The sequence below is a fragment of the Natrix helvetica genome (assembly GCF_964273705.1).
Source record: "Natrix helvetica genome assembly, chromosome: 6".
Taxonomy (NCBI): Eukaryota; Metazoa; Chordata; class Lepidosauria; order Squamata; family Natricidae; genus Natrix; species Natrix helvetica.
In genome coordinates, this window is record NC_138553.1 from 34,405,559 (window position 1) to 34,420,893 (window position 15,335).

The 15,335-nt window shown below is 36.3% G+C and overlaps 1 protein-coding gene across 3 annotated transcripts in view; it reads left to right on the forward strand.

The window, feature by feature from the left end:
• Positions 1 to 1,183: 1,183 nt before the first annotated feature.
• The window catches only part of AGBL3 (AGBL carboxypeptidase 3), a 41,349-nt gene continuing 27,197 nt past the window's right edge, over positions 1,184 to 15,335 (forward strand). The window contains exons 1-5 of one of the 3 annotated variants that reach the window (XM_081957309.1): positions 1,462 to 1,788; positions 4,573 to 4,677; positions 6,991 to 7,051; positions 10,368 to 10,550; positions 13,687 to 13,794. In XM_081957309.1, the coding sequence (XP_081813435.1) occupies positions 4,612 to 4,677; positions 6,991 to 7,051; positions 10,368 to 10,550; positions 13,687 to 13,794 (418 nt within the window). In that variant the 5' untranslated portion in view covers positions 1,462 to 1,788; positions 4,573 to 4,611. Of the gene's footprint in view, positions 1,270 to 1,461; positions 1,789 to 3,228; positions 3,256 to 4,572; positions 4,678 to 6,990; positions 7,052 to 10,367; positions 10,551 to 13,686; positions 13,795 to 15,335 lie in introns of those variants that run through there. The other 2 variants (XM_081957310.1, XM_081957311.1) reach the window with 2 other exon arrangements.

Below are 15,335 nucleotides of genomic sequence, written 5' to 3' on the forward strand. Positions count from 1 at the left end.
TCACAAATGAGCAAATTAAACACTTGTGTTTGCATAGGGAACCAAAGTGGATTTGGTTTTACTGTTTATATAATATACGATCAATGTTAAAGCTGTGCGATTAATGATTACATTTTAACAATCTGATATAAATTGAATGTGAACTTGTAAGCAACTATTCTCAAAATGTTCATGAGCAGAATAAGACAGCTCCTATTTCTTTTCATTTACTGAAAGCCATGGATTACTGATTCACATTTCCCATGGATTGTCTTCTGCCCATGGAAGGGAAGCTTGGTAGATTCTATATTTCATAATTTATATTTTTTCCTTTGGCAGGCTATGTATAAGAACAAGCTGCAAAGATCTTTAAAAACACTTTTCCAATGATACATAAAATATGATTTATACTATTATTTATTATTATGTATTATTTATTCATTTGCTAAATTTTTCCTATCCATGCTTCTCATGCCACATTTACATTTTTGAATCATAAGCATTACATCTTTGTTGTTCTTTTCAATGATCCATACTAATGCTTTAGAAACATAATTTCCAGGATTGCTACAGTAAGCAAGCAAATCACACTACTTAAAAGCTGAATTTAACATTACTTGTTAAAGATATTTACTGTTTCAATAATTAGGATTCTTTCAGTCACAATCTTATTCCTATTGAATTTAGCTGATTTTAAAATGTGATGTAAAATTATAAGTGCATAAAAAGACAACAGCAGAAACAGCAGCAAATTTATTCAACAGTTCTACGCTTAGCAACATTTCCATGTAATCAAATTCCTTGCTCTTCTCAAATCTATTTTAGTATTGGGAAAAGAGACAGCCCACAAACTGTCATTTCCCATATATTATATAAACAGTAAAACCAAACCCACACTTTGGGAAATGACAGTTTGTGGGCTGGTTCAAATTTCTTACATATTCTAAAAAATATGTCACACGTGATGTGCTTATAGGTGTACAATTGGCAGTGCAGACATGCCAAATGCTTCTAGTCAGAACCAAAATACACATATATACACATTTTTTTCTCCCATAAATTTTCAGTTAATGTACCTGTTCAAATATAAAAGCATGATAGGCTCTGCATTTATACAGGTGGCCAAGTATGTCAGTGTGCAGAAATGTGAACAACTACAGCCAGAAGTTGCCATCCTTTCACTGTAAGGGGATTCAAAGCTGAGATGAACTTTTGTCAATCTCTGCCGGATCTTTCCAGGATAGGAAGGCTGGGAGGGAAACTCACAATCTTCACAATGGCACCATGCAGGTAAGCGCACTTCTCGTCAATCTTTCCCTCCCTTTTGTGCTCCTAGGAAGCGATTTCACCAACTCTCTCTCTGTAAGTAGCAGAGTTGCGAACAGGGCGAAGTGCAACCAAAGAGTGTAAGTCATTAAGAAAAAGACATTGCCCTCTTTTCTCCTTCCGAGTCCGTTTTCGAAGGGAAAGCGGGGGCATCTATTTCTCGTCCCTCCTGCCGCGAAAGCGGGGCTGCCTTTCCAAACCTAGGCGCCTCCCGGGAGAAGGAGCAGAAAAGGCGAACGATTCTAGGAAAGAATCGGCTCGCTCGGGGTCGCTATAGCAACGCTCTCCTCGTTGGAATTCACGGCCGCCGCCGCCGCCATCACAGGCCACGAGAGAGTGCCGAAGCCACGCCCTGGCAGCGCAGCGGTTTGACATTGCTGCGGGCTGGATGCTGAGGTCGTAACTGAAATTTAGCCATGCGAGGTTAGGGATTCTTCTTCTTTGCCCGGCACTCGGGAATCAGCAGCCACGAGTTGTACAAAGGTGAAGGAAGAGAACACAGAATACAGTGGAAGTGTGCATCGCTGAGCTCGAATTATTCTAAGTGTGCGGGGAGGTAACGGAAAAGCATCGCAGGCAGTGGATTACGTTAAGGCGATAGCTTTATGAAGCCGAGCAGGTTGTCGGCTAATAGCATGCAAGATTTTGAATTCTTCAGAATGCAAGTGAGATGGGGGAGGGAGAATCTGATTGATGGATTAGGAGGAGATAATTTCCAGACTCATCTACTGAATTTTGAGCCATAATCTTCCATCTTCAACCAAATAGGACTTGCGACGCCTTCAAATTGCACTTTGGACTTTCTCTAAGGCTCCTGAAATAATTACAGTACAGAGTTATTGACCTGCTGAAAATCCCCCATTTTGATGTCATAAATCCATCTGTTTAATTGGATCAGTCTCCATCTAGCAGAAACTACCGTACCTAGAAATTATTTAACTAGTGTTTCTGCAGAATTGATGATTTATTAAAGAGGAAAACCTTAGAGCAGTGTTGCTCAGTCTTGCAACTTTAAATGTGAACTTTTAAACTCCCAGAATTTCCTGGAGAACCCTGGGAGTTGAAATCCGCATATCTCAAAGTTACTTAGATTGAGCAACATCTCCTTAAAGTATGTGTCTGCATATTGCTTTCGGTAGAAAAGAATATTTGTAGCTCACCTTTGAACTGTGATGTCCTTGGTGCCTCTCTGAACTTGGTTGTTTTGCTGCAAATGTTTCATTACCCAACTAGGAACTACATACTCTGATAAACAAGCTAACCGTAAACAAAAGTCTAATGAAGGAACCACCAAGAACACTTCCACCAACACTGACAGGGCAAGCCAGTAGTATATAAATAGAGAAAATCCCATTCCCTTCTAGCACTGAAGATGTTACCTATTTGGGTAATGAAAGAAAACAACCAAGCTCAAGAGAGCAACAAGGACAGTATGGGGATACTGTTTTAATGTGCACTAGGAACAGATACTTTAAGGAGATGTTTCTCAATCTAAGTAACTTTGAGATATGTGGATCTATGTTGACATTTTAGCTTTAATAACAGCTTTTATCAGCTACCACAAACTGAGGAATGAAAGGGTTATATTTCAGATGGAATAATTATATACCCATCCTTGTGCCAAAATACATTTTTTTCCAGGCAGAATAATTGCTTGCAGATACAATCATGTATTTTAGGCTGAATAACACAACTCTTTAAAGCTGGAATGCTCTTTTAAAAAGTACCCACCTTTCTCAGATACTTCTCTGCCTGCCTTCTAACTGTAGCTTAATCAAAGTCCATCTTTAAAGTACCCAAGACTCTGTTGGGCTTAGCTGTCACAGGGCCTTTCCCAAAATTGCACCTTTATCAACACAACAACCTTCCTTTTTTTGCCTGGTCTTCATGACAATGATTTTGAATTCTTCAAAAGATTTATCTCACCCTCAACCAGTATAAATATATAAGGTAACCACAAGACTAGCAGCCCTAAGTTCTTAGACTTTCTAGTCAGTTGCATCTTCAATGGATACTTATTCTTGATTTATGTTTGGCTGTCAAAGGATAACATTACTGGGAGGCAATGGAAATTACTAGCTTTTTCTTTACAAATATATTTAAAAGTTACGTTTTTATAGCATTATATAGTAGATCTTAAGAAATTTTACCAGACAGCAAAAGTGGTACAGAAGAGGCAGACACTGTGTCATATTTTTCTGTTTCTATGTTGGTACACCTCACATGGCATAAAATTATTATTATTAATTATTATTAATTATTATTATTTATTACTTTTATACATTGGCTGACTCCCAGCAATTCTGAGCAGTTTACAAATTATTTAAAACATTAAAAATAAGGAACCAGAAGAGTAAAGATGGCAGGATGACAAAAAGGTAAAGATAAAGATAAATTATAATTAAAACACAGTCAAATGTGTCCTCAATTGGATAAATGAAACATGTGGAGAGATATTTATCCTTTCCTCAATTTTAAACACATTAATATAGCAATAATGGCATATTTAAGTAAAGTGTGAATATTACATAAGTGTCCAGAAAAACATATGTGGATAGAACTGAGACTATAGTTCAAATTACTATCAACAACAAAAAGTGCAAGTGACTGAAAATTATTAATATTTTTGGTGGAGAGTATTGCAGATAACAGGGCTATTACAAGATTGTTCATGGGGCTATCTGGATATTTATGCAAAATATTTAGGTTGATATAAAATAAGACAGGTAGAATATCAAGTGGAATTGTGTATTATCATGGTAATGACAGTACATATTTTACTTATTGGTTCCCAGTTTTCTTCCAGTACGATTATATCTTGGGACTGCACTATGTGGAAGAACATCTGTGACATGTATTCCTTTTTAAGTCCTGAGATCATAGAGTAAGGCCCTACTTCCAATGTTTCAGGTGCCTACTTGGGTGGGTAATTTGAAGTAGGTATTCCAAGATAAGGAATGCTGTTTCCAGAAGTGTCCATGTAGCACCTATTGAGCTACTGTTTCACCCTAGAGCTTTTTAATTTCCTAGAACTTCATCTGATACGTAGTGCTTTTAATTAGTCTGTTTCAGTGGTATTTTAATGATTGCTTCTTTAAACTGTACTTTTAATCTTTGATTTTTAATCTTTTTATTTGTGTTTTTACAGTATGTTATACTACTATACTGAAAGCTTTCAATAGCTTGATTAACACATTTTTAGAAATATTAACAAAGGAGGCTGTATATTTGCAGTGTACAATATAATAGATTTTGATTATGTTTCAGTCTGTGGAGGAAAAATAAAGGGCCTGGTTTCAGAAGATTATGTCCGAAGATTCAAATAAGGACAAGCAGTACATAGAACAATTAACCAGTGAAAATTACAACTCAGTATGTTTAACTTTCAGTTTTGTATATTCTTCTAACATTTAATTAATTAATTACTGGGCTTGTATGCACTTTACACATAGCTAATTCTAAGCTATATAGTCCATTTATTTATTAAAGGAAATATACAGTATAGATAACTATTCCTCTCCTACTTGTATATTTCCTCATACGCATTTAAATTGTATGCAGTAGATACCATAACAATTATTTAAAATATACAGTGTGCACTTCCTTGTGTTATCTGCGCAATATTTTCTCCACATTACATTTTTTATATCCAATTTTTTTAAATGTGCAGTTTATAAAATCCAAACCTGCTAATCCCAACATTGTACTGCCTCTTACAGAAATGTATTGCATTTAAGCTATTATCGAATATATGTAGCCATTCTCCTAGCCAAATGCCACATATCCAGACACAGAATCGTTTTCCATAAATAATTATCACATTTCCTAGTGCTTAATAACTTTAGTAGAAAATAGCATCTATTCATATTTACTTCTTTACTACCATCATTTTTATGTACCTCCATCCAAGTCTCAAAGCAGCTCATGATCTAATAGAAACAACAAAATAATAAAGCAATGATCTAACAAACAATATAAATTTATAAAAATATATCTCAGTCATTCCTTAGCAGCCCGGACCTGAGGACTTGTTTGGAATCTTCCGTAACAAATACTATACAAGACAGGATCATCTTTATAGCCTCATTAATAGGCCATAATGTCAATAGCCGTCTTCAACCCAAATGATAAAATGTTGCAGGGGAAGGAACTGGCATTGATAAGGTCTGCTTCTAGACCAGGAGTGTCAAATTCTTGTCTTCAAGGCAATGTCATGTGATGTATTGGGACTTTTTCCCCCCTTTGGTAAACTGGGCATGGGCCTGACCAGCATGTGATGCATCTGGCCTGCGGGCCGTGAGTTTGACAGCCCTGTTTTATACCTTCAACCTCCTGACATCTAAGAAAGTAACCTCAATATCATCTCAGCCTGTTCGTACCAGTTGGGTAAAATCTACCAGATGGGCAAAATCAAATATAGTATTTCAGAGACAGAAATCTTAATTCATAGTAATCTTGCCTTATTAAATAATATAAGATGTATTGAATTGCAGTTCCTTCCCCTACCACCCCTTTGAGATGCTGAGACTACTGTGATATGAATTGTAGTCTATTGTGTATGTGCTGCCCCAGCAGTATATAGCTAGTGTAGGAATTAAGAATTGTCTCCTTTAAGAAACTACCTCATGGGAAATGTAGGCAGAGGCTGCCTTATGGGAAATGTAGTTCCATGACATGTGATCACATCTCTGTTTATGATTGGCCACTGGGGTATCTTGCCCACATGCAAAGTTTATAGCGGGGCAGTTTAAATGCCTTTGTGAACCGGAATAGTAGCATTCTACATCTCCGCTCAGTATGGGGATAAATTCATCATCTTTTTACACTACGTGATGGGACAGATCATGGAAAGTCCAAAGTATCTTAACACTGAACTGTAGGTTTTGCTATTAAGAATGTCTGATAATAAAGTTGATCTGAAAGAGATTCCTAAGCGTGGAGTTAACTGCATACCCCGAGCAAGCCTACAACGCTTGAGGCAGAACAGTGTACAACTAAAAGATATGCATAGTTTGGTTTAAGTACTATATTATTCTCTGCTTTGATCTCTAGCAATCCATGTTGTGTTCTTTACCAAATGTACACTGTGATTAACCTGTATTTATTTATTTAGGAAACTTATATGACTACCTTATACATGATAATTCCAGGCAGCTCACAATAACACTGAATAGATATCTAGCTGATATAGCAATACATTTCTATAAGAGTTCCACAACATATTTATATGCCACAACATCCAAACAACTTTACATTTATAATTAGATTAGCTGTTCTCATTCCATCCTAGCCCAATACCTGGGTAAAGAACCAAATCTTCATTGCTCTCTAGAGAGCTAATAAAGTGGGAGCCCTCTGAATCTCAAAGGGGAGATTTTTCAAAAGGGCTGGGACTAACATGAAAATGTGTCTTGAGATCCCGCCAGATGACAACATTTAAGAGAAAGGACTGGAGCACATTCACCCTATTTGATGCCATAGGACAGGCCATCCTATATGCGTATTTTCCATATTGTATCCAAAGACCTGAATCTATTTTTCTTTTTGCCTCATTATTATTTTTTTAGTTTTGTCCTACAAAATTAATAATTAAGCATGAATGTTAATAGTTATTTTTACCAAATTGTTAATTTTCATTTTGCAGGAAAGAATCACATTTTCTCTTTTATTTTATTTGTATTTTAGGATGATGATCCCTTTATCCCATATGGAGCAGAAGATCTTGAGCAGTGTGCATTTGTTGCAGGTCTGATTAGTCCTATTTCTTGAAAACCGAGGGTACATATATATGAGTAATATTAAAAATGAATTGCCATGTAGATGTAGCAAAAGGTTGGCATACATAATGCCTTCTAAATATATTAGAACACATCTGAAGCAATTGTGTTCACTTTTTTTTGTTGATGAATTATCTCTTATACTAAGAAATGAACATACCTATATGCTCATCATAATTGGAATTTTAATTAGCAGCCCAGAAAAGGAATTAAGAAAGTGTAATCTACATATGTTAAAACCACAAGATGATAAGAAAATATATCTAATTCTAGTTTACACAACAATATTTACTGTCTCGCCCTACTTTTTAAGCCTTACAAGGTATTCTTTCTTTAACTGTGTCCATCCTCTTCTTCATGCATTGCCTTTTCTTCATTAAATTTCTTCCCTCTCAGTTTTTCAGGAAGTTATCAACCCCATTTAATTATCAAGGTCCTTGATTGTTCCCTTCTCTTAACTCATTAACTCTGTAAATATTTTTTTCTAACTTGGTTTATTCTCTCTTTATGACCAAGCTATCTCAGCATAATTATTTCATACTAGTACGTGTTCATTTAGCTTCCATTCACTCCTGAATCTATCTGTTGTTATTTTATTATTTATACTTGTTAAGTACACCATTCCTATTGCATTCTGTTTCAGTTTTTCTGACATATCTAATATCCAGTGGACTGGGAGTGGAAGTTTGTTCTACTTCATTCAGCAAACATTTATTCATTGCAAAAACCATGTAATTCCTGCTTTCTGCCAGCATTTGTACATCTTCAGATTGCCTCAATTGTTTTCTTACGTTAAACAATTCTGCAAGGTGTACACATTCATCTATTTCATCTAGCTTTAGCCATTTATGTAGCATACGGAATAATTCACTACATTTTCCCTGACAAAAACTACTGTATTTTTCAGAGTATAAGACACACTGGAGTATAAGACGCACCAAGATTTTGAAGAGGCAAATTGAAAAAAAAAGTTTTTGCACTCTGCAGACCTTTGTCAAACAAAGTGCATGCCTAGCCTTTAGGAGGCTTGTAGAGTGCTCCTGGGGGCTGGAGGGGCAAAAACGAGCAAAAACTGGCCCAATTTTCGCTCATATTTGCCCTCCCCAGCCCCCAGGAGCACTCTGGAAGCCTCCTAAAGGCTATGCACAGCTGTTTTTGCAAAGGGGGTGGAGTTTCAGGAAGCGAAAAATCTGTATTCAGTGTGTAAGACGCGCCCAGATTTTCACCCTCTTTTTGGGGGGGGGGAAGGTGCGTCTTATACTCCGAAAAATACGGTAATTACAATAGTCTTTGATACATTAATTTTCAGAGTTACATGTCTTGTTATAAATTGATATCATCCAAGTTCTGAAAATCATCACGTCATCTGCATTAAGAGATATATGTATATTCACATTTCCAACCAATACACCTCTAATGTATCAGACTCCAAAAGCCAAGAAAGGCACACACAAGTTTTTCTAAACAGTTTCCTTTATCATTCTCCTCCTATAGACAGAAATCTTGCCAAACTAAAGCAGACTACTTGCACTATTAAAATATACTCTGAGAACTCCTAGGGATGAACTGTTTTAATTCTCTCTCTCCCACACAAACTTAGTTTTCTTTTGCTCCTCTGGAATGCACTCCCTCCCTCCTGGGAATCTGGGCTGCATTCCACCACAAATGTCACCAAAAGCATTCTGTCTATATTTATTTATAAATACATTAAAAACTATTACATATCACATGCACTATATTCATCAGTTACCTTCATCTCCATTGTTACACAAAACATACCAAAATTCAAACTTTTTATTATCATATATTTTATCTGAGTAAACACGTGCACAATTAATTTCCTTTCTCACATTGCTACGTTTCTCAGTGACTTGCTGAAAAATAAAAAAAAATATGGCTTGTGTACACACAGACACGTCCCACAAAAAATGCTTTCCAACATTCCATCATTTCAGTTTATCACTTTTAATTCCATTCATTCTACTCATGGTTCCTAACTGAAGATTTCTTTTCCATACTTCAATTTAGATTCAATTTCCATCAGAATAGTTCTAAATTTTCTATGCCCCTTCATTTTAACCATTTTTGTTATTTTTACTGCATTCTTAGCAATCTTTTTTTCTGTAAACTATAAATATGTTTCTACCATCCAGTATAATTCCATCATTGCCTCGCCTCTTCCATCATTCGTCAGGTTTCCTTTTTCATACTTCCCATTGAAGAATAACTCCTCGGTCTTCTATGGAACTCTTTTCATTCTTTTTTCACTTTTCATAGTTTCTTAAGTCCACTTTCTTTCATTCTGCTGGGACATTAATCTATATTTTAATAGCTTTTCATATTTACATGTTTTATTCCTGTCGTTTCCTTTCCACTTTTTTCCTTTAAATTCATTTTTCTCAAGTTCTTGGCACTACCAAAACTGGTCTGTTCCACATTCAAAACTATTCTTGTTTGGGTCTTTAAATGTTCCAAATAATAGTAAAAAAAATCTGCATTAGATCGTCTTGTTCTCATTCATTTATTCATGTTACATTGCAGAATATTTTCTCCTAGTTGTATTGATTAAGAATGTTGCAACTTCAGTCATCTTTATTTTTCTATTGCCACTGTGCAATTCTCGTCAAACTATGGATTATTTCAAATATACCCCCATCAAACTAGATTATACCATATAAATGTCTAACCCTTCACTCAAAGTCAAGTCTTATAAATTCTGCATTTGTTTTGTGGAACAGTTTCTGTTGCTATTTTGGCTAATTTGCAGCTTTTGCAAAGTTTGCAATATGCCACAGTCATAAATAATATTTTTATTTGAGATATAGAGATGACAAGTTTTTTGTTTGTTTGAGCAATACAATTCCAAGATTTTTTAAAAAAACTCTTAAATCTAAGGAAAGAAGACTTTATTACCGTTTAAGATCAGATCCTAAAAATTAAATGCAATCTGCCACATCATCATAATGAATAACTTACTTCTTTTGTCAGATCTGAATGTGGAGGAGGCTTATAGCATTTAACAATCATATAAGTGATTTTGGGGCGCTTAAGTTTTAGGAAAAAACATTTTTATTCTATTAGTCAGATCAGTTTATTTCTACTTATTCATAAGTCTATGTATTAAGTGCTGGGTTAAGTGTGAGAACACAATTCTTTGAAAAATTTGAATTTCAGAAAAATGGGTAGCTGTTTAAATCTACCACCCATGATTGCAGAGGGAAGGGTATTGAAGCATCAAGCTCAAAATTGATCTGTGATCAACACATGCACATATTTGTTTTATAGATTCTTTTTGTGATCAACTTTTGCCACGGACCACACAGATTTTATTGGAATATAACTCTGGAAAATGGGTGCCACGACTTCGTGAACCACGAGATTTATATGGCCTTTCTGCTGCAGGAGATCTGCACTTAGTACGCTGGCCACATCAGTATGAAGTTATCAGAGAAAAAATTAAGCATATTGGTAAGTAATAATTTAACCTTTTCTAATGTGACATTTTATTGATAGGTAGGTCACAAAGAAATATTATTTCCAATAAAGCACTCTCTGACTTGCTGCAACCACTTAAATATATTTTTCTTGATTCATCACTTTGCATTGCTTCGGTTAATTCAGCTTTCAAATTTAAATGTAAAGAAATGGAAAACTCCATTATAGGAGATTGGACATATTGAAAGAACAGTTTTAACAATTGACTATTCAACTACATCAAGCCTAAATATTCTCAAAAATTGTATATCTTTTTCTTGTCAGCGGAGCAATCCCATCCTCAGTTACAGTTCTACACTAGTTGGAAGAGAAGAGGATTGCAATTGTGCCTATTTGGATAATCCAATGAATATATTCATGAATGTGTTATTGCTCTGTGATTTGATCAACTTAACATTCCTTTGAATTAATTGCAATGGCAGTGAAACACTGGAGTTAGATATGCGGACGGGTTTAAAGCATTGCAGTAGATAACAGCAGAGACTTCATGATGACACAAGCATTTTCTGCGATCACCAACGCTAATTTCTTTGCTCTAAGGACTTTTTAAAGAGAGAAACATTTGCTCCAAAGGGTGACTGAAATAAGCAGAGACATCTAGAGAGATAGAATGTAATGCCATCGTTTTAGCCTTATCATCTCGGGCAGCAGGCCTCCCCTACAAAGGGAACTGACCATGGCAAAATAGAATACTATATGAATACTTTGTTTTGGGTATCTTCTTTTAATTTAATTTCAGATACAGCAAGTGGAAAAAATCAAAATTAATTTAATACTCTTAAGATGACAAACCTAACCTTTTATTTTGAAGACTAGCCTGCTTTTGTGAATCTCTATTTTTGTTGTGATTATAGGCCAAATTCAAGAACAGATAGTAGCTTTTAGCCAACCTTGATAACTGATTTTGAGAAGCTAAGAAAAGCCAGAATCTGTTCAATATTTTGATTGTGAACACCAGGAAATTTCAGAACTGTAGATGGGGAAATTTTCTACATAGAAGCAATTAGTGGCAAATTGCTTCCTTATTATTCCAAATAAACGATATGGAAGTGCCTATCTATCTACTTCCTAGAAATTGTGTTGGAAAGAAATTTCTGTTTGTTTAAGGTTGCATAGGACCTTAGCAAAAAATATTGTGCTGGGGGGGGGGGGTGTCTGCTAAAGTCTTGAGTTCCTCTGATGACACCTTCTGGCAAAACCAGCCTTTTGCTATTTAAGATAAAATTGAATAACTTGAAGGTAGGTTACATAAACCTACCAATTGTAGCAACCCCCACATATAACAAGGGAAGCATGAATAAAAAAAATTATGCTAACATATTTTTAGTGGAATGAAGTCACTCAGTTTAGAAGCTCTTGTGGCATGATAGAATATTCTACCAGTACAAATACACTTGATTTTTTTTAACTGGCCACCCTGTTCCTATATTTTCCCCCCTTTTTACTGCCCTGTAATCCCTTAATTCTGGGTAGAATCGGGGTGGCTGAATGGAGCTGAGCATTTGCTGGCCGGATGCCCTTCCTAATGCCTACATAGAGTTTGCAGCAGATGTTTTCTCTTTGCACCCCGAGAGAGAAAAACATCTGCTGCTACCTAGGATTAAACTCTCAACCTTCCAAATGGGAGGCAAACATCTTCACCACTATGCCACCACACTGCTCACCTGGTTCCTATAATTATTTTTATAAATTTTCTTCCTATTCCTAATAAAGTGTCAACATTGATGTTACTGTATAACTAGTTAACAACATAAGGAAGACTCTTCCCTAACTTAAGAATTTTATTATAACTGCTCATTAAAATTCTGTTGTTCAGGTTATAAAGTAGATTTCCATTTTGGTAGCACAAGAAGAAATATTTGAATATTTGATTAAAAAGTGGTGTTAATTTAATGAAACATAAAATAAAGTTTAAAGGAAAAAATATAACATTCAATTGTAAATGTACTGTACAAAATTTTCCACAAGTATATAATTATTATATATTTCAGTATCTAGTTATTACATTTTGTTATGGTTTTAAAAATTTCTACAGATTCTGTTAAAAAATCTGAACAGGAATATAATTAAAATAATTGATTAAAATACATTAAACCTATTTATAAAATACAGATTAAAGTAATAATGAAACCATAATAAAAAGTAAATATAACAAGATCTTTGTTGCAGAGTTGTACACACGCATGTTTCTCTGAAAATAAGACCAGGTCTTATTTTCTTTTGGGCTCCAAAAAAGCACTAGGGCTTATTTTCAGGGTGGGGGTGTCTTACTTTTTTCCCCATGTACAGGAGCCCAAATCTGCTTGCTTGTGGTGAGGCAGGAGGCTGCATGCCATGCCAATGCCGCTGCCACCGTGAGGCAGAGGTGGAGCTGCCCCACATGCCCATCACCATCTTACCTCAGGGTCCCCGCCACCAGGCCACCCACACCCCACCACCTGCATCACTTTGTGACGATGTCTCCGGCAGCCTGGTCCAGCAGGGATCCCATGCAGCAGCTTCTTCTGCTTACTCGGGGCTGCAATGGAGCAGAAGGCTGAGCAACATACTGGTGCCATAGCCACGAGGTAAGGCAGGGTGATGGTGGGCGCAACTGCCCCATGCGCCCTGGACTGGCTTACCTCAGGGCCCCCGGATCTATGCCATGCACACCCTGAAATGCCTCGCGGCCATAGCATCAGCACACCACTCAGCCTCCTGCTCCATTGCAACCACACAAGCAAGCAGAAGAAGTGGGCCGGCAGCCGAGTGGACTCCTGCTGTACTTGGCTGCTGGTGCTACTGCCGTGAGGCAGGTGTCAGGGTATGGATGGACTGACTGAGGAGGCCCTGAGGTAAGCCAGTGCAGTGCTGTGGGGCAGCTCCATCACCCCTCACCTTGTCTCGTGGCCGTGGCACCACAAGTAACCAGACGGAATGGGTGGGCAGCCGTCTGCACAGGTTGTTCAGCAGAGTTAATTTTGGGGGTAGGGCTTATATTAGGTGCACGGGTAAAAAACATGCTAGGTCTCATTTTTGGGATAGGTCTTATTTTGAGGAAAACAGGATATTTTTATTTTTGGTTTTTAACACATCATTTTAAAGCTATTTTCTTTCTTTTTCTTTCCAGAATGGATTCCATCTCATCCGGAGCCTCTCTATAATCCCACAGGTTTAGAGATCGAGCCTCCGTGTCCAGATCCAGGGGAAGGTGCTGTCGTGTATTTATCAGATGAAGGTTTGACCACATTTTATTGAGAACACACATATAACTTAATTATTTACACCTTTATTGTACAAAGTAATGTTAAAGTAGAATTCTACATGCAAATTCTAATACAAAAGACAAAAAAAAGCTCTAGAATTTAGAATCATAAATTTTAGCAGCATAATCTTTGTAACACTAAATGTACAATTCGCAGCATTTTCCATAATCCATGCCACAATTCTTTTGAAGTATATTAGTTTTAATGAATTAATGTTCTTTCTGCCAGAATTGGTTCTTTTCTTTGGTTATCCTTTTAGTTAATGTAACAGATTATTAATTTTTAAAAGGTTTTATTGTGCCAATAGGATCAGTGTTTTTGAAGATAATTCATACCCTGTTATCTCCTTAAGGGTTTAATCCATTCAGAACTGTGGCTCTATTCCCTTTCCTTCCCTCCCCTCCCCTCCCTTGGTCTCCCCCTTCCCATTTTTAAGCATCCTCAGGATAGTGCTCTCTTATATTTGCTTCTTGGCTACATTTACCTTTCTGTCATTGTTCTTATTGCTTCACTGATATGATTTTAAATTTTAGATTTTTGAAGGATGAAAGAATAAAAGAGTAGTGGTGAAGATATGCCTTACACAGTTATGACTAAGGATGCTAATCAGTTTGATAAACAACCACATTCTGCTTTAATCATTCAAGAATTTTGTTTTTAAGCACTAGGCTTGAATAGAAAAATTGCATTTTTGATTGAATGCAGTGAAATATCTCCTTAGCTTTTCCTGTCTGTCTTCTACTATTCCTTGAATTACTGTATGTCTTGAGCCCAATTTCTTGAAGTTATTTTTTTTCCCCTTACAGGACTTTTATTAATCTAGAAGACTTTCCTTGTCATTATATTTCCAACCAAATACGGTCCTGAGATTTCTTTTGTCAAATGGGCCCACAATACTTGCTGATGTCGTCAATCCCTCTTGTTTTAGGATTCTTTCATGGATACTTTTTATCAGAATGGAATCCATTTTATGACCACCTGGCATCTGTTCTCTTGCTATGTGATCAGTCCATTTCCATTGCAATTCTTTTACTCTCTTGATGATATTTCATACTTTTTTTTGTTCTTTAATCCGTGTTCAGGTCTTTCTATCTTGCATTGTAATGCCAAGCATGTATCTTTTCATGGTTCTTTGCGCCACTTGTAGCTTTTGTATCGATTGTAAGGTTAGTGTCATGTTTCACTGGCCTATGCTAGACCAGGTAGCACACGCTGATTGAAAACTTCTCTCTTCAGGCATAGGGGAAGGTTGTTCTTGAAAATGCTTAGCTTGCTGAATGTCTGCCAACTACATTTAAGTTGCTGTTCAATTTCTTCTTTGTATCGCCTTCTATTGAGATTCATATATGTAGTGGTTTACAACTAATTCTTCTCCAGATATATATTTTTTTTCTTTCTTTGATGAATTTATTTAACATAATGTAGCACTTTTTCAGCTTTATTTTTAAGTCAAATGGTTTTCCTTCTTCATGCAGCTCGTTATGGGTCTTTGTAGCTCTTCTCGGTCTTGTGA